Source organism: Neophocaena asiaeorientalis, unplaced genomic scaffold, assembly GCF_003031525.2.
Source record: "Neophocaena asiaeorientalis asiaeorientalis breed wild unplaced genomic scaffold, Neophocaena_asiaeorientalis_V1.1 scaffold327, whole genome shotgun sequence".
Classification (NCBI taxonomy): Eukaryota; Metazoa; Chordata; class Mammalia; order Artiodactyla; family Phocoenidae; genus Neophocaena; species Neophocaena asiaeorientalis.
The window spans coordinates 7,079,799-7,103,532 of NW_020174560.1; the positions used below are offsets into that span (position 1 = coordinate 7,079,799).

The 23,734-nt window shown below is 44.3% G+C and overlaps 2 protein-coding genes across 2 annotated transcripts in view; one reads left to right on the plus strand and one right to left on the minus strand.

Moving 5' to 3' along the window:
* Positions 1 to 6,801, plus strand: part of APPBP2 (amyloid beta precursor protein binding protein 2) — a 70,300-nt gene extending 63,499 nt beyond the window's left edge. The window contains exon 13 of the mRNA XM_024757609.1: positions 1,807 to 6,801. Within this exon, the coding sequence (XP_024613377.1) occupies positions 1,807 to 2,060 (254 nt within the window). The 3' untranslated portion in view covers positions 2,061 to 6,801. The remainder of the gene's footprint in view (positions 1 to 1,806) is intronic.
* A 6,379-nt stretch (positions 6,802 to 13,180) lies between these two features.
* Positions 13,181 to 22,250, minus strand: CHCT1 (CHD1 helical C-terminal domain containing 1). The gene is made up of 6 exons (XM_024757695.1): positions 22,134 to 22,250; positions 20,899 to 21,000; positions 20,457 to 20,632; positions 19,924 to 20,023; positions 16,695 to 16,890; positions 13,181 to 13,434 (listed from the first exon to the last, which is right to left on the minus strand). Exons 1-6 carry the CDS (start codon positions 22,182 to 22,184, stop codon positions 13,271 to 13,273), a joined length of 789 nt encoding a protein of 262 aa, XP_024613463.1. The 5' UTR covers positions 22,185 to 22,250; the 3' UTR covers positions 13,181 to 13,270.
* Between the last annotated feature and the right edge of the window lie 1,484 nt (positions 22,251 to 23,734).

Genomic DNA, 23,734 nt, shown 5'->3' on the forward strand with positions numbered 1-23,734 from the left:
AGGCAAAAGTGGTTATTTTTAAATATTTGTGTAAACACTACCCCCAGCCCATCCTCTCCCTTCTTCTGATTTTAACATAGACCCAGTTTACCTGTTTTTTAACTTGATATAAATGAAATCATACAATGTATATTTTTATATGCCTGGATTCTTTTGGTGGACATCAATTGTGAGATACATCTGTGTTGTTCATATCACTGTTGCTTGTTAATTTCCAGTGCTGTGTAATATTGTATTGGATTAGTATATCATTATTTAATCCATTCTACTGTTAATGGATATTTGGAACATTTGAATTGTTTTCAGTTTAGCCCAATTACAAAATAAGATACTGTGGTCATCATCTGAATGTTGTGCCTATTAAAACTCTTCCCCATTTTTATATTGACTTGTCTGTCATTTTCTTATTGGTTTATAGAAGTTCTTTATATACTTTGGATGTATCTGTTGGTTAAATGTGTTGCAGATAACTCTCTACTGCTTCTTCCTTCCTCCCTCCCTCCCTATTGCGGTGCACGGGCTTCTCATCGAGGTGGCTTCTCTTGTTGCAGAGCATGTGCTGTAGGCACATGGGCTTCCGTAGTTGTGGCTCGCGGGCTCTAGAGCGCAGGCTCAGTAGTTGTGCATGGGCTAAGTTGCTCTGCAGCATGTGGGATCTTCCCGGACCAGGGCTTGAACCCATGTCCCCTACATTGGCAGGCGGATTCTTAACCAAAGCACCACCAGGGAAGTCCACGTGCGAACTCTTGGTTGCAGCATGCATGTGGGATATAGTTCCCTACCCGGGCCCCCTGCATTGGGAGCATGGAGTCTTAACCCGCTGCGCCACCAGGAAAGTCCCTACTTCTTATTTCTTAATGGTGCCTTTCAAAGACCAGAAGTTCTTAGATTTTAATGTAATCAAATATTGCTCTTTTCTTTTATGGTTAACACTTTTTATATTCTGTTTAGGAAATCTTTTCCTACCCCAAAGTCATGGAGATACTCTTTTGGAAGATTATCTTCTGGAAACTTTATTTTACCATTCACATTTAGATCCACAGTCCTGAAATTGATTTTTGTTTATGGTGTAAGGTAGCGATCAAATCCCCCCCCCCTCTTTTTTTTCCTCCATATGGATATACAGTTGACCAGGACCATTTTCTCAAAGGACTGTCCTTTCCCCTCTGCTGTGCTACCTTTGCCAATAAATCATATATCCATGTATGTGAGATTGCTCACATACATATATCCATAATATATTACCTTGCTCAATCCTGGAAGTCCCATATTTTCTGTGTATCTTTTTGCACAAATGTTCAGATACATAAATATTTTATTTTCCCTTTTATACATGAAAGGTGGCAAACTCTTGGCACTTTTTTGTACTTTGCTTTTTTTTTTAACTCAACAGTATACCCTATAAATGACTCCATGTCAGTTCAGGGAGCTCCCTCCTCTGTTATAGCTGCATAGTATGCCTTGAATGGATGTTCCATAGTTGAGTGGATGTTCCATAGTAGATTGAAACAAATCTTCATTTGTTTCTAATATTTCGCACTTATAAACAATGCTGTAATAAATAGCCTTGTGCATATGTATTTTTCTACTGTTGAAGGTGCTGCCATTCTTTAGATCTCTTTTAAGTCCTAGAGGTAGATTATGGTTAGGACCATGTTGGTGAATGCTGATAAAAGAATTGAATCTATTCCTTTTAAGGGAATAAAATGAAGCCACCTTATTTTAAAGAACTGAGCTTGTGTTGTGGAAACTACTTGTTATTTCATTATTTATTTGAGTTTTCTTTCTTTTTCTGTTTACTTTCAGGGAAGAAACTTTTTGGTGAAGGCTACAGTGGACTAGAATATGATTACCGAGGTCTCATTAAACTTTACAACTCCGTTGGAAATTACGAGAAAGTGTTTGAATATCACAATGTTCTGTCTAACTGGAACCGGCTGCGAGATCGGCAGTATTCAGTGACCGATGCTCTTGAAGATGTCAACACCAGCCCCCAGTCCACTGAAGAAGTGGTGCAGTCCTTCCTGATTTCTCAGAATGTTGAGGGACCGAGCTGCTGAGGGAGGACCTCAGTTAACTAATTTACCTTTTCCCAGATTCCAGGGAATTCATACTGTGAAATCAAAATCATGTTGTTTTTTCGGGGCTGGAATTTGCATTGAAACACTGGTCCAGTCCATTGACCCTATTTGGGTGATCCCTATCTTGCAGAGTGTCCATAGGAATAAGCATATATTCAGTTATATTCAGCATGTACCGCATGTGTAAGTAATCTGGCCCATATTTTCAACCTAGTAGAACAAACAACAGCAATTTTTTTTTCTTTTTAAAAAATAATTCATTTTGCAGAAAGCCTGAAAGAAAAAAAGAACCCCTAAATAAAACTATTTAAGAGTTTAAAAGAGTTGCATTCTTATTATGTAAGGATGATTTTAACAACTTTTTAACATATAATTCTTCCTTGAGGAGGTATTCAATACTGTATTGTAAAGAAATTTTATGGGGAAAATCTTTATATGCAGTATAGAAAAGTTAACACAAGTACTAATAGAAGAGGGACATCCAGACTTAGGTTTGACTACCTTACCCAGAGAAGTGGATACAACCACTCCAGAGCTCTATTACAAGGGAAGGACTGTCAGATTCATCTGAACTGGACCAGTGTTGATCTGTAAGTAACGGGAAAGCTGATAAACCAGCAGTTCTAACTCTTTGGTTGTTTTGGTTTTGTTGTGTTTTTTTGGGGTACAAAAATGCAAGATGCTCTGATAGCGTTTGCTAACAGGACCAGGAGGATCTGAAAAGGACCAGCCTAATGTAGAAAGGGGTTATTTGGACCAGAAGCTTTAGATTCTATTTTAGCCCCTGCCTATACTTTTATCAGTAGAATGATTTCATTTAGATGTATAATGAAAAGTGATCATGCAAAAGTTATATTCATGTAATAGACACCAAACTAGGGAAATTTGGCAATTTCAGTGGCATATTTTAGTCAAGGTACACAGATGGCAATGCCAGAAGCAAGTCTATAAATATCTGCTGCAGCCATCTCCCTCATTTTAAATGTTACCCTAATAAGCAACACAGTTAGCAAGTATATTGGCTCCGAGTCATGAAATAGCTCATGTCCAGATGGGAATTATAGGTTACTGTGTGGTTTATGGGGATTAATGGAAAAATGAATTCCGAAAAACAGCAAGTCGTCTTAGAAATCCTTCGTGTTTATGGTAAATAATAGTGCAACTAGGTCATTTTATTTGCAATTCAAGAATCAAGTGGAAAGATTCCCCTAATGATTTATCTATTTCACTAACTTGTCTTTCTGTTTATTGGGTTTTGATTTTTTTTTTTAAGCCAGTCAGGTTATTTAATGTTGAGGTAATCTTCAAATTTGAGAAGTTGTGACATGTAGCAATCCAAGAAACAAAAAAGGTCTTTTGCTGTTACCTCAGTTCTTATTATAGTGGCCTATTTGGTGCCTCTATAGTTAAGAATCAGGGTTTTTCCCCCCTATTTTCAGGGGTTCATGACTTGGCTGTTAGAGATGTTGCTCCTGGCTAATGCTGGGAGTGGTCTGTGGGTGAGTGGATGTGTGCTGAATTTTGGTTTTCTTTTAACAGGCATGTTGGGGTGGGAGGGGGAAAATATCTAAACTGTCCACCACATTGACTACAGAAAAAGTAATTGGAGATTTCAGATAAATTTGATTTTAAACACTTTTTTGGACTTCCTAAATACAACCTTGTTTAAAACTGTAATTTGCCGTCTTGTTAGTTATGAGCCGGTGTTTTTAAGTCCCCAAGTGGGCATTGACTAGGGGAGGTACCTAAAGAGATGAAGCAAGCCCAGACCCTAAGATTATAGCCATGTGATTTTGAAACCTGGGTTTAATCCTCAAATTGAATTATTTTTAATTTTGAAAAGAGTACATTGGCACACCTGCACCTCCCCCTTCCAGTTTATTACAATCTAATGCCAAGAGGCACCTCTTTATTAATTACCAAATAGTCTGTGTGACCAAGGACTAACATTTTTAAGTTACTCAGCTCTATCCTCATGGGCCTATATATTTAATACCTCCAAAGATACTTTAAGGATAGGCTTTGTATACTTTTGTTGGTTATTTAGAGTCCTGTGGTATGTTTGTGGTATAGGAATGTCATGGTAAATTGTTTTTCAATAAATATTTTGAAACTTATGTTTTCATATGAAGTTTTTTTTTAATCTATATTTTTGGTTTTGTGCACATATAGCATTTCCTAGGATAAAATCAAGCAAATGACTTAAGGCCTCATCTTCTCTAATTCAGTCTGAACTCAGCTTAGCTCACTCAGTGATAAAGCAACACGATATTTAGAAGCCTAGGATCACAGGGTGATAATATTAAACGGCTGCCAGTTTTTCTTAAAAAAAAAAAGTCATTATTGGTAGTTCCCCCTTATTGCCACGGCTTTAATGTAGTTTTCTGTAAATCCATATACTTTGACTTAATGCAGACACTCTAGGTTGAGAAGAGAGATTGCCAGTTTCTGTTAGTGATATAATTTAATGTGCTATTATTTCTGGTTTTAATGAAGAATAATACCCTAATAATTTTTAAGTGTGGAATTTATCCTTTCAGTAGGGATGTTTAGGATAAGTTAGGGAGGTAAATATCATCATGATTTTTGGGGTTAGAAAAAATCTCAAAGCAAAGAATAAAATTACCTCACAATCGCCAGTTGCTTGAACAAACTTTTTATATATGGTGGGGTTGTGTGTCAGAAATCCTAGACCAACTTAAAAGATTTTTCTGGAAGTTCAGCAAAGTAATATTAAATAAGGGGCCTTTGGTCTCATCCTTTCCTGGCTTTCATTTTTTCTCTCTTACCCAGTCTTTTTGCTAAAGTTTGGTGCTACTCAAGTTGGGTGCATCAGGGAGCCCTGTAACATTCGTGAGCCACACAGGTGGTCGGTCACTCCTACGTTCAGTTTAGGAGAGCCAGTTGGGTTTTTTAGACCATAATTTTTATGGGTCCCCAAAGCTGACTTTGCCCGAAGCATCAAGACCCTTATTATCATCAAATTTTGTCTCTGTTCAGCAAAAAATGAACTCATTATTGCTTTGGGGTAATCCCCACACAGGTGTGCTTTCACTTGTGAAAATGAAAGATTTGACAAAGACCTTTGTTCTTAGCCTGTTAGAGAAGGGTTCATAATATTGTGAAAACCAGGTCCGGCGGCTGCAGTCATAAATAATGAGAGTGCCATCTGGCTGTGCCTTATAGTGCAGACAGCATGCTGCACAGTAAGCACATGCCTACAACATGATTGAAGCTTTTGGCCATACTTTACAGATTGAAAGAATGGTTTGCTGAGTAGCAGGTAGAGGCTTTCACCGCTATCCAAAAGGAGAGCGTTCCCGTGAAACCTCTTTAAGCCAAAACAGGTGAACAGCAGAGAGGCAGTTACCTTAGGACATGTCTTGCTAATGGATGCACAAAATAAATTGAGATAATGCACAGAAACTCGCACACTTGTGGCTTGAAGCTGAGATACTGAGCGTAGTTCTAGGGGAGGAGCTTGGCAGTGCCACTCTCGCTCAGGGTGCCACTGCCTCTATAACAGCTGTCTGCAAAACAAGCGCTGCATGCTAATTTTGCTTTTCACCTTTTTTCGTAAGAGTGAAGATCCTTTTGGATTTTTTTCGGTTAGCAAAAACAGGTGCTAATGTAGGTCTTTCATAAAAGCAAAGTAGCATAAAGTGAACTTTCAGAAGGCAGAGGATACCTGTATTAACTGCTACTCAGTTTTGTTGGTTTTTTTCCCCTGAATTTGTAGCCTTGCTGCTTCCAAACTGTTCTTTTTCTGGATGGCAAAGTTACTACTGGAAAAATACTTATTTATAAGTAAAAACGTTTTTAAGAGTTTTATTTTTGCTTTAGGAATTAACATGTATATTTCACCTCTTGGCTTTGGAGGACCTCAGTTCTTGCTAGAAAATTCCTTTTTTTATCTGACATTTGAATTAATCTCCAGCTTGAACACTAGTAGTTGTATTGTCCACAGATCTCAGGAATGTTTTAGGCAGAAAACTGGTTTTACCCTGTTGGTGATCTGAAGGAGTGTGCTTTGGCATTTTTTACAATAATGCTATTCTTTAATTACAGTCCTAGGCATCTATAGCATGAGTGGCCTTAGTGAGTTTTTTGAAGTGCACATTTTTTTTCAAAAGTAAAATTTCAGATTAAAAATATATGCTATATATAGGTATCTAGAAAACTTGGTTTGTGATGCACAAGTGTTGGATCACTAACTTTGCAGGTACCATTTGTGTAACATTGCTCATTTCTGTAGATTTCTTTTATGGGAAGATATGTTGCCATGGTAACTAAAACTTTTCAATTTAGTTCCACTTTTATGATGTGAATGAATGCTATGTTTTATTAAATATTACCAGGTCAGTACTATTTTTATACTTTACTAAGCAACAGGGGATTTTAGTTTAATAGACTCAAAAATCTCTTAATGAAACAAAAGCAAATCACTGTCAATTCTTTACATGAAAATCCCCACTACTAGTGCCACAGTAATTTCTATAGAAATACCTAAGGTCATTGATAGATTTTTTAAAGGCAGTTAATTCTTCATTGTGTCAGAATGACCTTTCATGTCATCCTTATCACAAACTTGTAGTGCCCACCATTATTTGTAACCATTAAACCATACTAAGTATGTTTGTAATCGGCATTGTGATATATTCTGTACTTGTATTGCTAAAAATGAATTATTGACTTAATAAATATAGTGTTCCTGCATTCATAGTGTATCTGTTTCCAATTTAGTTGTGCTCACTTTTGGGACTTGGGATTGTTGAAACATCACAGACTTTTTATTAGAGAACAGTGTGAGAGAAACTGTTGGAACTAGAACAACAGTGTTCTTGCTCAACAAAAGTGAGCTGTGTGGCAGAGAAGACACATGGTAACAGCATCTGGAGATGGTGCTCGTGAAAGTACTTTGGAAACGATAAGCACTGCATTAATGCAGGGGACTTTCTGATCTTTACAGAATTAAGCACACCACTCTTTTCCCTAGTCTTCTAACTCTAAAAGGCTGAGAATGGATGATGAGACCTGGTGAAGTTCTGCTGGTGACAATGGAGAAAACCCTGGGTGTGGGTTAGGGTTCAAGCCCTGCCTCTCAACAGTAGGAATTTGAGATATGTCATTGTAAGCCTCTTTGTGTTTTATTTCCTCCTGTGAATGGCGGGGTCACATTAGGTCTTTTTAAAAATCCACCATGAAACAGCATGAATCTAAAGCACTCAGGAAATGAAACGAGATTTTAAAAGATTACAAAGAAAATTGATCAACATTTAGACAAAATCCCACCTGCACTTGGAATAGTCAGCACTGACTTCGTCACCTGCCACCTTTGGTGATAATGAACTTTTTTTTTTTTGTCTGCGCTGTGCGGCTTGCAGGATCTTAGTTCCCCGACCAGGGATTGAACCCAGCCCTCCACAGGTGAAAGCATGGAGTCCTAACCGCTGGACCACCAGGGAGTTCCCTGGTGATACTGAATTTAAATTTTTTTCCTTTTACATCTCCATGACTTTGAACATGCTATTTCCTCTGTTGTATGGAATGCCACTTCTTGCATAAAATCTCCTTCATCGAGCTGAAAGGACACGGGAAGCTTTCCCTTAAAGCTTGAGTTGCCACTTCTTGGTACTTCTGCAGCATTTTATTTAAAGCTTTGTTAAAGCCATTGTCATGATCATATGTACACCCACGTTCATAGCAGCTTTATTCACAATAGCCAAAAGGTGGAAGTAACCCAAAGTCCATCAATGGATGAACGCAAAAAATGGATAAAAATGTGGTACACACATACAATGGAATTTTCTTCAGCCTTAAACAGGAAGGAAATTCTGATGCATGCTACAACATGGATGAACTTTGAGGGCATTATGCTAACTGATATAAGCCAGTCACAAAAGGGAGAGGAGAGCGAGAAAATACTGGATGCTTCCACTTACATGAGCTATCTAGAGGAGTCAGAAAGTAGAAGAGTGGTTGTCAAGGCTGGAGGGGAGGAAAATGAGGAGAGGCTGCTTAATGGGTGTAGTGGAGTTTCCGTTTTGCAAGATGAGAGTTCTGGAGATCAGCTGCACAACAATGACTATAATTAACCGTACTGTGCACTTAAAAATAGTTAAGGTGGTTACGTTTCATGAGTTCCCACAATTTAAAAAATTTCTGGACAACTGCATAAAATAGCTAAGCCAGACAGGATATATAAAGTTTGAAAAGAATGTGATCACTTCCAGACAGTACCCTACTGTTTTTTAAAGGAGGGTTTTTAAAATATATACATTTATTTATTTATTTATGGCTGCATTGGGTCTTCGTTGTGGTGCGCGGGCTTCTCATCGCGGTGGCTTCTCTTGCTGCAGAGCAGGGGCTCTAGGCGCACGAGCTTCAGTAGCTGTGGCTCGCGGGCTCTAGAGTGCAGGCTCAGTAGTTGTGGCTCACAGGCTTAGTTGCTCCACGGCATGTGGGATCTTCCTGGACCAGGGCTCCAACTCGTGTCCCCTGCATTGGCAGGCAGATTCTTAACCACTGCACCACAGGGAAGTCCTGGATTATTTTAAATCAAATCCAGGAATCATTGTTTTGTCTAGAAATATTTTACTGTTTATCTTTAAAATATAAAGACTTTAAAAATATGTAGGTCTTCCCTGGTGGCGCAGTGGTTGAGAGTCCTCCTGCCGATGCAGGATTAACTTATCCTTTTATATCATCAAATTTGTCAGCCCATGTTCAATTTCCCTGAATGTTTCAGAAACGTTTTTGTAGAACTGGTTTGTTCCAATCAGGGTGCAAACATGGTCCTCTTATGTCCTTTGGTCATAGTTCTTCAATCTCTTATAATTTTTAGATTTTCTCTTCCTCTTTTTTTCCCCCCTTTGAAGTTTATATATTAAAGGAACTGGTTTGTTTGTTCTGTGAATTTTCACATCTTCAAGAGTTTGCTGATTCTGTCCCCATGGTATCATTTAATGTGCTCCTCAGTCCCTTGTATTTCCTATGAGCTGGTAATAGAGCTAGAAATCTGATCAGATTCAGTTTCAGATTTTTTGCAAACATACTGCTTAGCTGGAGGCCCATAATGTCTGGTTACAGTATTTAGCTTTATGATGTCAAGATTAATCTGTGAATTCAGATGTTGTCTTCTGTTTAACTTGACTATTAAGTTTTTAATATCAATAATTATTTTTCATTTTTAAATTTTCATTTGGTTCTTTTTAGAATCTGTATACTCTTTTCCTATCATATCCTGTTTTGTTATTGTATATCTTTTTCTCCTTTTTCATTAAAACCCAACTTTACATGAACAGACATATCAATAGACCAGAACAGAAAGCTCAGAAATAGACCCAAATAAGTCAGGAACTTAATATATAAGGGTGACATTTCAAAACAGTGTAGAAAAGGTGGATTTTTCCCTTATATGTTATATCCTATAAATACATTCCCACATGCGCAAGGATAACCATTTAGCCACCTGAAAAATATATATATTGGAATCCTATTATACAACTTAAATCAAAATAAATTTCAGATAGACCAAAGATTTAAATGTAAAAACTGAAATCCTAGTGCTAGAAGAAGGAAAGATAGAATTTTAAATATTCTCTGAGTGAGGAAGACCTTTCAAAGTTATAAAGAAGCCTTAAAAGAAAAGACTGATAATTTAACTCTATAAAAATAGGAAATGTCTGCCTGCACAAAGGAAAAACATTGTAAAGTCAAAACCCAGGAGTACTGGATGTGGAGTCAGGAGACCTGGAAAGTCCATCTCTCAATTCAGCTGTGGTAGCCCCTAAGACCCTCCTTTCTTCTCTGTGATGGGGTAGAATCTCCCTCACGAGTTTGACATGAAGGTCCGAGGAGAATGGATGCAAAGCACTTTGCCATCTCTCCTGAGTCATAGCATTTGCCGCAGTGTTATTACGAAGAGAAGACGGCCAGGAGACTCTGGTAGCCTGGGGTGGGCGTGGGTCAGGTAGCAGTTAATTATTACATCTGTGGTCAGGAGACTCTTCTGTTTGACACTTTAGGGAAAGTATCCATTAGTCACTAGGAGAGGAGCCATCAGTGAGGCATGTTCCTCAGGGTGAGCCTATCCACAGGCAGCTTAGGTCAAGGTGTGGTTTGGGGTTTCCACCAAGGCTCCCCACCCCCAAATAACCTCCCCCACCCACTATTTCTGGTGTCCCCAAGTCCACCTTAGAGATATTGTTACTAAGAAAACACAGCCGATCCTAGGAGAAGTCATACATTGGGTCTTGTGTGTTACTGACATCTTGTGGGAAGTGAGCGTGTTGGCTGAGAGCAGGTGGAACATGTGTCCTTGGTGTGTGGTATGTGTACTGGCCTGGGGTCATCAGGTCTGAATTCTCGTCCCCCTTCTGGCATTGACTTCCTTCTCAACCTTGGAGAAGTAACGTTTCCTCTTGGGCCTCTTTTATCCCCTCTGAACCAGGTGGTGTTTGGGTGAAAGGTCTATTTTGGTTCATTTATTCATTAAATCATTCATTCGTCAAATGTGTGTTAAGTGCCTGCTACATGCTGGGTACTATTGTAATTGCTTGGGAAGAACATTCCAGACAGAGGAAACAGCCAGTGAAAAAGCCCTCAGGCCGGAGTATGCTTGACAGGTATGAGAAAAGCAAGGATGAGGGCAGAGAGGCAACAGAATGGACAGGGATAGATCATCGAGAGCCTTGCAGGCCCTCGCAAAGACTGGCTTTTAACATGCATGAGGGAAAAGGCTTTTGGAAGGTTTTGCTTGTTTGTTTGTTTTAATACATTATTTTCAGAGAAGTTTTAGGTTCACAGAGAAATTGAGCAGGAGGTACACAGATTTCCTGTATACTGCCATCCCCACACGTGCACAGCCTTTCCCATTACCCACATCCCCCATCAGGGGGTAGATTGATTACGACTGATGAACCTGCATGGCTACAACATAATCACCCAGCGACCATAATTTACATTAGGGTTCACTCTTGGTGTTGCACATTCTATGGGTCTGGACAAATGTATAATGACATGTATCCACTATTCTAGAATCATATAGGGTATTTTCACTGCCCTAAAAAGCCTCTGTGCTGTTGGAGGGTTTTGAGCAGAGCAATGTCATGTGATCTGCCTTTTTAGAATTCTGAGATCCTACTGAATTTGAGGAAGGAGTTAAGGAGCCGCCAAAACGAAGCCTCACCTGTTGCCCATTTTGCTTTCAGGCCTTCTGATTGTCCTCAAGGCTGGTAGGAAGTTCCCCCATTTCCTCCTGGTCTCCATCTCTTTCCACGGGAAGAAGAAGGCTGTAGAGTTCCATAGTTCCTCTAGGTGGCGGTGCTGCCTCGCACACAGGGTTCACCTTCTTACTCTGTTCCGTTCCCCAGACAGCCAGCCCTTTCCCTGGGACTTGTCAGTGAAATCTTAGAGGAGTGGAGAAAATTGGAGAGCCCCCAGTCGTCAGGGTTACCCTCCAGCCTGCTTGCCCTTCTCTCACAAATCCTCCCTGCTTTTTTTTTTTTAACTTAATTCTTATTTTATATTGGAGTATAGTTGATTTACAGTGTTGTGTTTGTTTCAGGTGTACAGCAAAGTGATTCAGTTATACATATGCATATACCCATTCTTTTTCAGATTCTTTTCCCATATAAAATCCTCCCTGCTTTGTCAGGACTGTCAGGAACACCCAGTAAGGCTGATCCCAGGCCGCTGCCTTAGCCTCTCATTTTGCTTCTGGGAGGCAATGGGTACCAGGAACAAAGAAGCAGCTGGGGCTGCCACCTCCTTCCCTATTTATGCTTCCCTGTACTTGGTCTTCAAGTCTAGACTGATATTCATTTTAACATTTTAAATCTTTGATGATATTCACTCCTGAGTACAAATTGAGAGAGGAAAGGAAAAAGGGTCACACACATTTGTTCTGGTCCCATCCACTCCAGCCCATACTGGGCACTGTATGTTGCTGCCACTAGCAGAGCCCTGATTCTTCTGTGTTCTTGGAATACAATTGGACCGGCTTCTCCTGGAATTGACCTCCATCCACATGGCCTTTCTAGCTAGAAACAATGTACCACCTTCACTTCCTCCCCTTCCCTTCCTTTTTCATCTCCCACTTCTGTCACCAAAAACTGTCAACTTTACCTTAGTCTCACAAATTCACTCCTCCCCCATTCATGCACAGCTTCATTGCATTTGTATATACCCTAAGGGTAACAAATACTAAAGGCTAAAAGGATCAAAAGGTGATAGAAAGGAAGTGAAGAAGGCCAGTGTGTAAGGCAACCGGGAGGGTGGGGACTGTGGTGAACTGGAAAGAGTATCAGTGAAACCTGAGCCCCATGTGTGTCTCAGCCCCAGCCAGGTGTGGTCATTTGAGAAGACAGGTCCAAGTGTGGCCGGTTTTTTAAACTGCTGTTGTTTCTAATGTGAAATGTACCAAGTTAATATTGGCAACTGACTTTCTTAATAAAAATGTTTTAAACAAGTAGACCACCACAGGGGGCAAGCAAAACACATCAGTGGTCTGAATTCAGCACATGGGCTGCCAATTTTGGACCACAGGTTTGAACCAACATCCTAGCTAAGACTTTTTTTTTAATTTTTAAAAATTGAAATATAGTTGATTTACAATATCGTGTTAGTTTCAGGTGTACAGCACAGTGGTTCAGTTATACATATGTATGCTATTCTTCTTCAGATTCTCTTCCCTTATAGCTTATTACATAATACTGAGTATAGTTCCTAGCTAAGACTATTAATATGGTTACTTCTTTGGTCTCCTGCCTCTACTCTCTCTCACTTCCGTGTACTTTACCTGATAACCGAGTCACACCAGCTCATTCCTGGCATCTCCCTTCTCACTGTCCCCCCGCTAACTTTCCCACGAGATCAAGGGCAGACGATTTAGGCAGGCGCCAGAGTTATCACTCTCTGACTTACCCCAGGCCCATTCCACCCCCACCTGTGCTCTTCCCTGGCAAACACATCAGTGCCTGTGTTACCTCCCCTGAGGTCTTCCCCAGGCACCTGTGTCACCCCGTTGTAACGTCTATTTACATGTATCTCCACCCAGACTGATGGTCCTTGACACAGTGACCACCTTAGCCAAGTCAAACTGTATTAAGGATGTTTATTTCCTTGCCCCATTCATACATAATTAAGACCTGAGCATCCTTTTGACAGAGACAATTTCTTCTTTCCCCTCATTGGTCCCCCATGCCCTCAGGTACAAGTGCTCTGGGATCCAGGGCGAGCTGGCCCTCTGCCCCAGCTGGGTATTCTTGTGGGCAGGTCTCTGGAGTTTCTGGGGCTTCCTTAATCCTCTTTCTCTTGAGTTTTGGTTGTTGAGGAAGTTTCCCTAAAGAACCTGAAAAAGGGAAAGTCAGAGACAGTGCTGATGACATCACAAATAGTCAGAGAATCTCAGTCTGTAACATGTGGGGGGCATGGTAAGGACTCAAAGGAAGAACAACAAAATCTTATCTTGCTTCCAACCTATGTCCCTTACTCTTTTCTCACAGAAACACTGTGGGGTAGGGAGATGGTATCCCTCCAATTCACAGTTGAGGGATCTCACACAGGCACAGAGTAAGGAAAAGGGCTGCTGTTCAAAGCCTAAGCCAAGCTAGGGGTACAGTCGGGACTAGACCTCTGGCTTCCGACTCTGATTCCTCCCCACTCCTCGCTCTAGTTTCACAGCCCAATTCCCAGTACTTTGTTGCTGGGTTGTTTGCAAACACCGTTGCCATCTTTTTCCTTCAGAACTGACTCATGAACATGGTGCCCAAGAAACACCATGCAGGTCACTTTTAACTGCACGATAGGCTTGGTGATTCACTCAGTCATGGTGGCTCTACCAGGTAATATGTGTTATCTCATGTAACACAATGTGAAAAACGCAGCCTCGTCTGTAACATATCCCAGCCAAAAAACATGTTTAACATGAATTCATCGAGACTCATGACCTACAATCCTGCTCCTGGATAGAAGAACAAGCTTCAAAGATACCAAAAGGAAGTAATAAGAAAAAAGCAGAAATTGGAACATTCTGCAAAATAGCCTGATCTCTTCGACAGGCCAGGGTGTAAAAAAGGGGACTCGGTTAGGTTAAAAGAGGCTTAAGAGACATAACCAGGTGAAACACAGGGTTTGGGAAACCAGTGCAAAAGATGTCTTTGCTGGGAAAATTTGAAAGTGGAGTATTTAATTCAACAATTAGATGAAATGAAGATGTTAACATGGAAGGTTTCTATAACTGAAAAAAGCAAGTTCAAATCAAAATCCTATATACGGCATGGTCTCATTTTTGTTTAATACAGGTATTTATATACATAAAAAACATCTGGAAAGTGCTAACTGGATGACAATGTTTATATTTTCTTATTTTTTGCTGATCTGAATTATCTAATTTTCTAGGATATGCTTATGCTTGTAATAAAATGTTATTTTAAGAATTACAATTTCAAGTCCAATTTCTTATCCCACCATCCAAGCCTTTTTCCTGTTACACGCCAGCCTGCACCTCTGCAATGTGCTTGGCCATTCACCCCTGAGCCCAGCCTGTCTACTCACTGCCCCCTCACCTCCATGCACACGTCCCTCCCACCTCTTTCCCCTTCCCCCTCCCTCTCCTTATTCCTTTCTTTAAATCCTGTCCCAAACCTACCTCCTCCAGACCTACCCTTTACCCTGTATTCTGAGATCGTGCATTTGTAGGAGGGGGATAATAATGCCCATCTCATCAGGATGCTGCAGGGTTTGGGTGAAATTAAGAGATACAAAGCTCTTGGTACAGGGAGACGCTGGCCCAAAAGCCTGCACCTCACTATCCTCATCTGATTCATGGACAGCTTGGCCTAGATCATTTTTTAAAATCAAGTAATTAATTTTATTTATTTGGTTGTATCAGGTCTTAGTTGTGGCAGGCAGGCTCCTTAGTTGCGGCTCTCCGGCTCCTTAGTTGTGGCACGTGAACTCTTAGTTGTGGCATGCATGTGGGATCTAGTTCCCTGACCAGGGATCGAACCTGGGCCCCCTGCATTGGGAGCATGGAGTCTTAACCACTGTGCCACCAGGGAAGTCCCTGACCTACATCATATTAATGATGGATTGGCCTTCATTCCACTGTATGTTTTACTTCCTCAATTTAAACAATAGGCACTGGGGCCACGGGCCCCCGCAAAGCCCAGGCAGAGTTCTGGGTCTCGGTAGCTGCCTGACCTGGGCCCTCTGTACCTGACCGATCCTCATTCCTGCCCTCCCACTTGGTCCAAGTGACTGGTGGACTGTGACTGGTGAAGATGCCCTGAGGGCTGCCCCAGCCAGCCTGGCCTTCAGAGGAACACCTGGGTCCAGTTTAGGACCATGCTCTGCGGTCCTAGGCTTACCATTTGCCTTCATCTTCTCCCCCAGGAGCTAAGCAAAAAGCCAGTTTCAGAAGGGTGTGAGGTAGGTGGCCCAACACCTCTCTGCACCTCAGTGCACAGGAGGGGCCTTCATAGGTTCCAACCTTGGCTGGGGTCCCTCTCACTGAAGAGTCTCTGTCCCCTAATCCCGCACCCTCTGTCCAGAGAGCCAGGCCACGCAGTCACTGCAGAGGCCAAGGCTGCCGGGAAGTCGGTTCCCAGGCCAGCTGGCTGGACGGCCTCCTCCCTGGTGGAATGAACCCCTCCTCTGCCCATACCCTGCCCAAAGCTGAGGGGGCATTCTGCTGCTGCTTGGACACTTCCCGGGAGTCCCTGCTCTTAGCCTCTAGAAACATCTCTGCTCTGCTTCTGGTTGTACGGGAAAGTGCTTTGTTTACATGTTAACTGAAAAAGGCATGTTTCCTGAGACCTCCGGGTTGGGGGGTTGGGATGAAACAGAACAGTGAAGGGAACACACCTAAATGTTAATAGTCATACCCGTGGGTGATGGGTAATTTTCCTCTCTTCTATTTTATACTATCTGTACATTCCAAACTTTCTACAATGAGCATACCTGCAGGGAAAGGGGGAAAAAGAGAAAAGAAAGAGTGGAGAGGGGGAAGGAAAATGGACAGAAAGAGAAATGCAGGGATGGGACTTCCCTGGTGGCACAGTGGTTAAGAATCCACCTGCCAGTGCAGGAGACACGGGTTCGAGCCCTGGTCCAGGCAGATCCCACATGCCACGGATCAGCTAAGCCCGTGTGCCACAACTACTGAGCCTGCACCCTAAAGCCCATGAGCCACAACTACTGAGCCCACGTGCCACAACTACTGAGGCCCACGCGCACCTAGAGCCCATGCTCCACAGCAAGAGAAGCCATCGCAATGAGAAGTCCGTGCGCGGCAATGAAGACCCAACACAGCCAACAATAAATAAATAAATAAATGTAAATAAATAAATTTATAAAAAAAAAGAAAACAGAAATGCAGGGATGGGGACTCCCCTGGTGGTCTAGTGGTTAAGACTCCACGCTGTGAATGCAGGGGGCGTGGTTCGACCCCTGGTCTGGGAACTAGATCCCACATGTCACGTGGTGTGGCCAATAAATAAGTAAATGAATAAGTAAAAGAAATGAAGGGATGAAGAGAAGATGGGGAGGAGGGATGAAGACTATGTCAGGTGTTCCATGGGACACACAGGCCCCTCCTCCAGGCATTACCTCTCCCGCTGTGGCCCTCAGCTCTCAGCTCCCCGAGCAGGGAGACCTGGCGGCCCGGGGCATGCATCTTGGACAGCCTCTCCTTCATGGCACTGAGGTGACTGCGCAGCCCCCAGGCAGTGCAGAGCTTGGGCAGACTGTCCTCCTTGTTGGCAGGCAAGGAGCTCTCCGGGATGTCCAAAGGGTAGAAGGCTACCTGCAAGGGGGCCACAGTGCTGAGCAGAAGAGAGGGGCCCGTGTGCCAGAGCCCCAGTCCTGCCCTTGTTAGGCAACTGCTGCGGCCGGACTGCACCTCACACCTGCGTAGCCAGAAGGATGGAGGGCCACAGATGGGGACCATGGGGACATTGAGACCAGGCTGCCAACTGTCCCTTCTTGGGTGTCTCTTTCCGTTGGGATATGTCCTTCATCTCTTTTTTGAGTATAGTGTCTTATGTGTTTGTAATGAAACAGTGGTACTTGTTTTAAAGTCCTTCACAAAATTAAAGTTGAGAGCCTGAAAACATCTTTTGAAATTTTCCTGCTGCTGAAATCCAAGAATCACCAAAATGGCAGCTCCTTATATTCAGAAGGGGAATCACTGAATCCATCATTCATGTTCAGAGGTAGAAATAAAGACCCAGAGAAAGAGAGGATTTGGTTAAGGCTGCACAGCTAGAGCAGTGGGTGGGGTGAGGTCAGGGCGGGGCTTTCCTTTGAACTAGATTATGTTTGAATCCAGTTCTTCCCTCCCACTTGCTATGTGGCTTGGGTCAAGTTACTTTACCTCACCACCTTCATTTACACACTGTGGACAATAATTCTAATTACCACTCACCGTTGTGGCCTCTCCCGCTGCGGAGCAACAGGCTCCGGACGCACAGGCCCAGCGGCCACGGCTCACGGGCGCAGCCGCCCCGCGGCGTGTGGGATCTTCCCCGACCGGGGCACGAACCCTCGTCCCCTGCATCGGCAGGCGGACTCCCAACCATTACGCCACCAGGGAAGCCCTAGTGTTACTTTTGAAGATGACATGAGGGAACATAATGTGCCTGGTACATAAAAACTGTTATCTGTGATTATTCTTTTGGATCAGTGGTTCTCAAAGTGTGCTCTGTGAAATACTCTAACCTCACAGACCCCCTGAAAAGTGGGGTCCACTCAAAGTGCAAGAGAGAAACCAATGGATTCTAATGTAACCTAGTGTGAAAAGTTCATTGATACAAATCTGAAAAGGCTACATACTGTATGATGCCAACTACATGGATATTCCAGAAAAGGAAAAACTGGAGACAATAAAAAGATGACTGATTGCCAGGCGTCTGGGGGAAGGAGGGAGGAATGAATAGGTGGAGCACAGGGGATTTTTAGGGCAATGAAACTATTCTGTTTGCTACTGTAATGGTGGATACATGTTATTGTACATTTGTCAAAACCTATAGAATGTGCAAAACAAAGAGTGACCCTAATGTAAACTATGGACATTATTTTTTTAGTTAATAGTGTATCAATATTGGTTCATCAAAGATACAAATGTACCCCTCCAATGCAAGGTGCTAATAATAAGGAAGACAGAAAAGGGTGGGATATGGGAACTCTGTATTGGGTTGGCCAAAATGTTGGTTCGGGTTTTTCCGAAACATTATATGGAAAAAACCGAACTAACTTTTTGGCTAACCCTATACCTTATACTCAATTTTTCTGTAAACCTAAAACTGGTTTAAAAAAAAATGTCTGGGACTTCCCTGGTGGCACAGTAGTTAAGAATCCGCCTATCAACGCAGGGGACACAGGTTCGAGCCCTGGTCCGGGAAGATCCCACATGCCGCGGAGCAACTAAGCCTGTGCACCACAACTACTGAGCACACGTGCCACAAGTACTGAAGCCCGTGCGCCTAGAGCCTGAGCTCTGAAACAAGAGAAGCCACTGCAGTGAGAAGCCCTCGTACCACAACAAAGAGTAGCCCCCGCTCACAGCAACTGGAGAAAGCCCAAGAACAGCAGCGAACACCCAACAATGACGACCCGACGCAGCCAAAAATAATTAATTTAAAAAATTTTTTTTAAATTCTATTTTAAAACATTCATCAATATGGTTTCAGATTCCACACTGCAATTAAGTAACTGCCACTTTCTGAGTTTTGGTGTGGTATCAAAGAAAACTATCCATGATTATCTGAAAACACTAATAAAATACTCCTCTCTTTTAACTATATATCTGTATGAGGCTGGATTTTCTTCATGCACTTTAACCAAATCACTATATCATAAGAGATTGAGCAGAAGCAGATATGAGAATCCAACTGTCTTCTATTAAGCCAGACACTAAAGAGATTTGCAAAAATGTCAAACAATGCCACTCTTCTCTCTAAATTTTTTTGTTTTGGAAAATACAGTTAACGCTCATAAAAATTATGTTAATATATAACGGACTCCTTGTTTTTAAATGAATCAGTAAATACATATTTTGAATTATTTCTTTAGCTTTAATTTCTAGTAGGGCAAATAAATATCAATAGATGTAACCTACAGGAATACAGGTTTTGGGGGGTCCCCAATGATTTTTAAGAGGGTAGAAGTGACCCAAGACCAAAATGTTTGAGAAGCACTGTTTTTGGACAAAGACTGCCCAGGATCTTTTTTTTTTTTTTTTTAATTTTTTGGCCATGCCTCATGGCACGTGAGATCTTAGTTGCCCGACCAAGGATCGAACCACACCCCCTGCATTGGAAGCTCGGAGTCTTAACAACTGGACTACCAGGGAAGTCCCTGCCCAGGAATTTGTCCTCTGTCCTCTGTCCTCTGCAACCATCTCCAGAGTCTCCTCCAAGCTGGCTGTGCCTTTCTGCCTGGCCTCAATCATCCCTGCCCACGGCTCTCCAAGGACTGTGAACAGTCCTTGCCCCTGTTCACATCAGGGTGTGGGTGTGGAGGATGAATAAATATCTAGAACTTGAAGCTGAGTCTCTGCCCTCTTCAGCCCCACTCTGTGCCCACCGCAGGGGCAGTGGCATCTTCCTCAGGCAGTGAGTGTGGAAGGGACTGAGGGGTGCTGGCTGTATCAGAGGGCCCTTCAGGGAATTCCCTGGTGGTCCAGTGGTTAGGATTCCCGGCTTTCACTGCAGGGGGCGCCGGTTTGATCCCTGGTTGGGGAATTAAGAGCCCAAATGCCGCCCTTCAGTTGCAGGCCTCCCCTCACAATTTAAGAACACACCAACCAACCCTCAGCTGGGCCCTGGAGGAACCTCACCGGGAACTTGGCCGTCTGGCTGTTCTTGGTATACTTGTAGAGCCTGTAAAGCTGCTTCGCCTCCAGTTCCGAGAAGAGGGAGACAAATCTCCAGAGCCTCCTGCAGGGGAAAAGTCCAAGCCCAAGGCTGAGGGGGGCGGAGCACAGCCCCTCTCCCTCCAGCGTTTGTCCTGTGGCCAGGACCACCCAGGGGGGAATGCTGCCTCCTTAGTGTTTGGTTGGGGACATGGAGTAATGGGGATTTGCCAGACCTTGGATACCCTGTATCGGTGAGGAGACCCCACACCACACAGCAGTTATTCGATCAGAAGCCATTCCTTCCGGGCTCAGGAGAGTCCTCTGTCCACTTAGTGCTGCCCAGAGTCGCAAGCGGACCCTGCTCTCCCCATCCCCCTTCACCATGCTCACTCCAGGATCCTGACTCTTTCACACTAAGATAAAGAACTAGGAGATTTTCACTAAGGTGTGACCTTGATTCTAGAGGGGTCGGCCCAGGAGTGAGTGTAGTGGTAAGGGTAGGGAGACTGCCCTACTTCCTCCAGTGCTTGATTTCCCAGGCTCGGCAGTAGTGCTGCAGAAAGGTGTTGATGTGGTCCCCTAGGACCACCAGGCTCTGCTTCATGTACTTTAGCTTCTTCTCCTGGGGAAGGTCCCTCGGCGGGTGCAACTTTCGCAGGAACTTCTTCAGCGGCCTTAGACATTCTTTACACTTAGGAGGCAACAGGTGAAGTGAGGGGCCACAGGAAAAACAAGAGGCAGCTGGGCAGCCCCACAGAGCCAGCAGGTTGGCCCAGCTGCAACCCTTATGGCCCAGGAAGTGTTGAGGAGGCTCCCGTCAACCTCTTACCCCACTTCCTTCCCAAGAGTGTGTCAAGTGGGGCTGTGAACTATGAGTCTGAGGCCTGCCAACTTCTGACCCAGGTCTCCTGACCTGTGGGGAACGGGGACAGGGTCCTGGGCTGGCCCCTTACTCACAATTTTGAAGGTGTCCTTGTCCAGGCCCTTGGCCTGGCACACAAGTGAGTCTCTGGCAGGGATGGTGCTGGAGCTCCCCTCTAAGCAGGGTCCATCCGTCCCCTGGGAGGAGGCAGGGGCAGGAGTCAGCTGGGGGGCTTGGGATACTGCTCCTGAGGGGCAGTGCTGGGCAACCACTGGTCCAGATGCCAGCCAAAGCCCTTCTCCGTTTTCCCAGTGACCTCGTCCTTGAGCCAGCACTCAGGTGAGTGAGCCCCGGGCAAAGAAAACCATCTCTGAGAATTCCTGCTTAGAAAACCTAGAATGCCCGACCCATTTCTTTTATAATAATTGTAGCACAGTATACCAGCTAACTTTGCCAAGCACTTGATAAACATTAACTCATTTTATTCTCCCACAGATTCTGTGAGGCTAGAAATCATTATTCCTGGTTACAGATGAGAACACTAATGGCACTAAGAATTTTAAGTAACTCCTTGGGGGGAATGATTAGGGATTCATTTACTCATTCATTCAGCACTTATTGAGTGCCTAAAAATCCCAGGCCCATGGGCTAATGGGCACTCAGAGAGTGTATGACGGTGATGGTGATGTTGAGAAGGAACTTTCTGACGGCAAGCTGGGGCAAAAAAAGCTGAAAATTAATAACGACGAAGTGACTGTGGAATAATACTTGAAGTCAGAGCACAGGATTAGACTGACACGAGATTCACACCTGACCTTTCAAAAGCCTCTCAGAAAAGTGAGCATTAATTCCTGCCTGTGTTCAGGGGGCACAAGGAAGATCCAGGCCCAGAGCACTCTGAAGGGATAGACCAGGGAAAGGGAGGGAGAAAGATGGAGAGGGAACGGGACACAGGCTCCTCCAGACCCGAGAGAGAGGGCACTCAGGCTGATCAATTCCATAAACACACCACACAAATCAGACAGACCTCACAGACCATAACACACGTGCACACACACATACACACACACACCCGAGCCTCTGTATCTTCATAAACAACAATCATCTTGCCGAGAACCTTCCCATCATCTTGCCAGATATATATGTCCTTGATAAACATCTGTCTGAATGAATTAACCTTCTCTTGTTCTTTCAGTCTCTTGCCAACTCGTGTACCTCACACTATTTCTTTCTTCTCTCCTTCCTTGAGTTTCATACTCTCTGCCTTCCCAAACCAGCCCCTCCAGGGCCCTCCTTTCCTCTCTCCCTTACATCCCCAACCCCACTGCACCTTCTCTAGTGGCTGGTCCCCTTCACCCCCCTGTCCATCTAAGGCTTCCATCTCAACAGGTGTGCCGATGGGCTCCAGAGGTAGCACTCCTCAGCCCCCTCGGGCTTCTGACCTACTGCTTCTGGGACCTGAGTGTCTCAGGGAGTGGGCAGGTTGACACTCAGAACTCGGAGCAAAACCATGGCAACTGCCCCTCCCCCTCCCCGGCCCTCCCCCACCCCTTCCCCGGGTGAGCAGCCTCTCCTTCAACTGGAACTGGCCTAGGGAAGTGAGCAGGTTGTGCCAGGTAGATCCCAGACTTTGTCAGATCGCACAGCTGGACAGGAGGGGCTGGCACCCCTTCTCCCAAGAGAACTGTCAGTTGCTGTCCATTTTGAACGCGGTTAAGGCTTTTGAACTCATTTTCCTGCGTGTGTACCATTCATGCCCCTTCAGTTACAGCGTAGGCTTCCCGAGAGTGAGGACCAGGTTTTGTAACATCTCTTTCCCGACTGGGGACGATGGACTAGAGGGTGTAGGGAGAAGGGAACACTGTAAATCTGTCCTGGGATAGATCTTCTCTTCCATCCACCGTAATCTCCAGGAAGGGAAGGAGCCCGTTGTGTTGGGTGGTGGTGGTGTTTCTAGAGAGGTGTACAGAAATACTAGCCACCATGTATTATCTCAATTAACGTTCACAACAGTCTTCCCCGGGGTAGGTCCCAGCAGTGATCCGCATTCATAGAAGACTAGCTGAGACGCACAGAGGTCCCGTAAATTGCCTTGGGTCCGCTGCCAGTAGGTGGGGCGCGAGGGTTTGGGTCAGATTCCGACCGCTCTGGCTTTTCCCTCCTGCGTCGCCCTCGGGAGGATCAAAGGTCGCGGGGAGGTCCTCGGAGGCTCTCGGGGGCGCGGGTCCAAGCCGCCCCCTCATCCCTACCGCGGCCCCGGTGGCCGCTCAGGGCGCACAGCGGGTCGGGGCGCTGGTAAGACCGTGCGGCCTCAGTTCCCTCACCTGACCCGCATCTTCTTCCTTGGATCGCGGAACTTCCTCTTCTGGCCCTTGCCTTTCTGTCCTCTGGGTCCGGGTCCTGTTTTCCCTACTCCGTTTGGCTCTCTACCTCCCCTGCCTTCGCGGGCACTGGGTCGGACGGCCGTCGGCCAACCCAGCCCGGGCTGAGGCTGCGGCACGGTCCTCCCACGTCTCCCTCTCGCCATCTGGCAGCAGCAGCCGCGTTTGACAGGGGCATTTAGCTCCTGACGTTCCTAGGGGACAAGGTGGCTTTGCCTCCAAACTGGAGCACCAATTCAAGATTATTTTGCGGCTGTTAAGAAGGATAATTACACTCCAAGAGTGAGGGGAAAGGAGCTCTTTTACAAACTTCTATAGGGAGTAATAATTAGTAAAAAAAAAAAAAATTAATTTAAAATGTTAAATATGCATTCCCTTTTTTTTTTTTGGCGGTACGCGGGCCTCTCACTGTTGTGGCCTCTCCCGTTGCGGAGCAACAGGCTCCGGACGCTCAGGTTCACCTGCCATGGCTCACGGGCCCAGCCGCTCTGCGGCATGTGGGATCTTCCCGGGCCGGGGCACGAACCCATGTCCCCTGCATCTGCAGGCG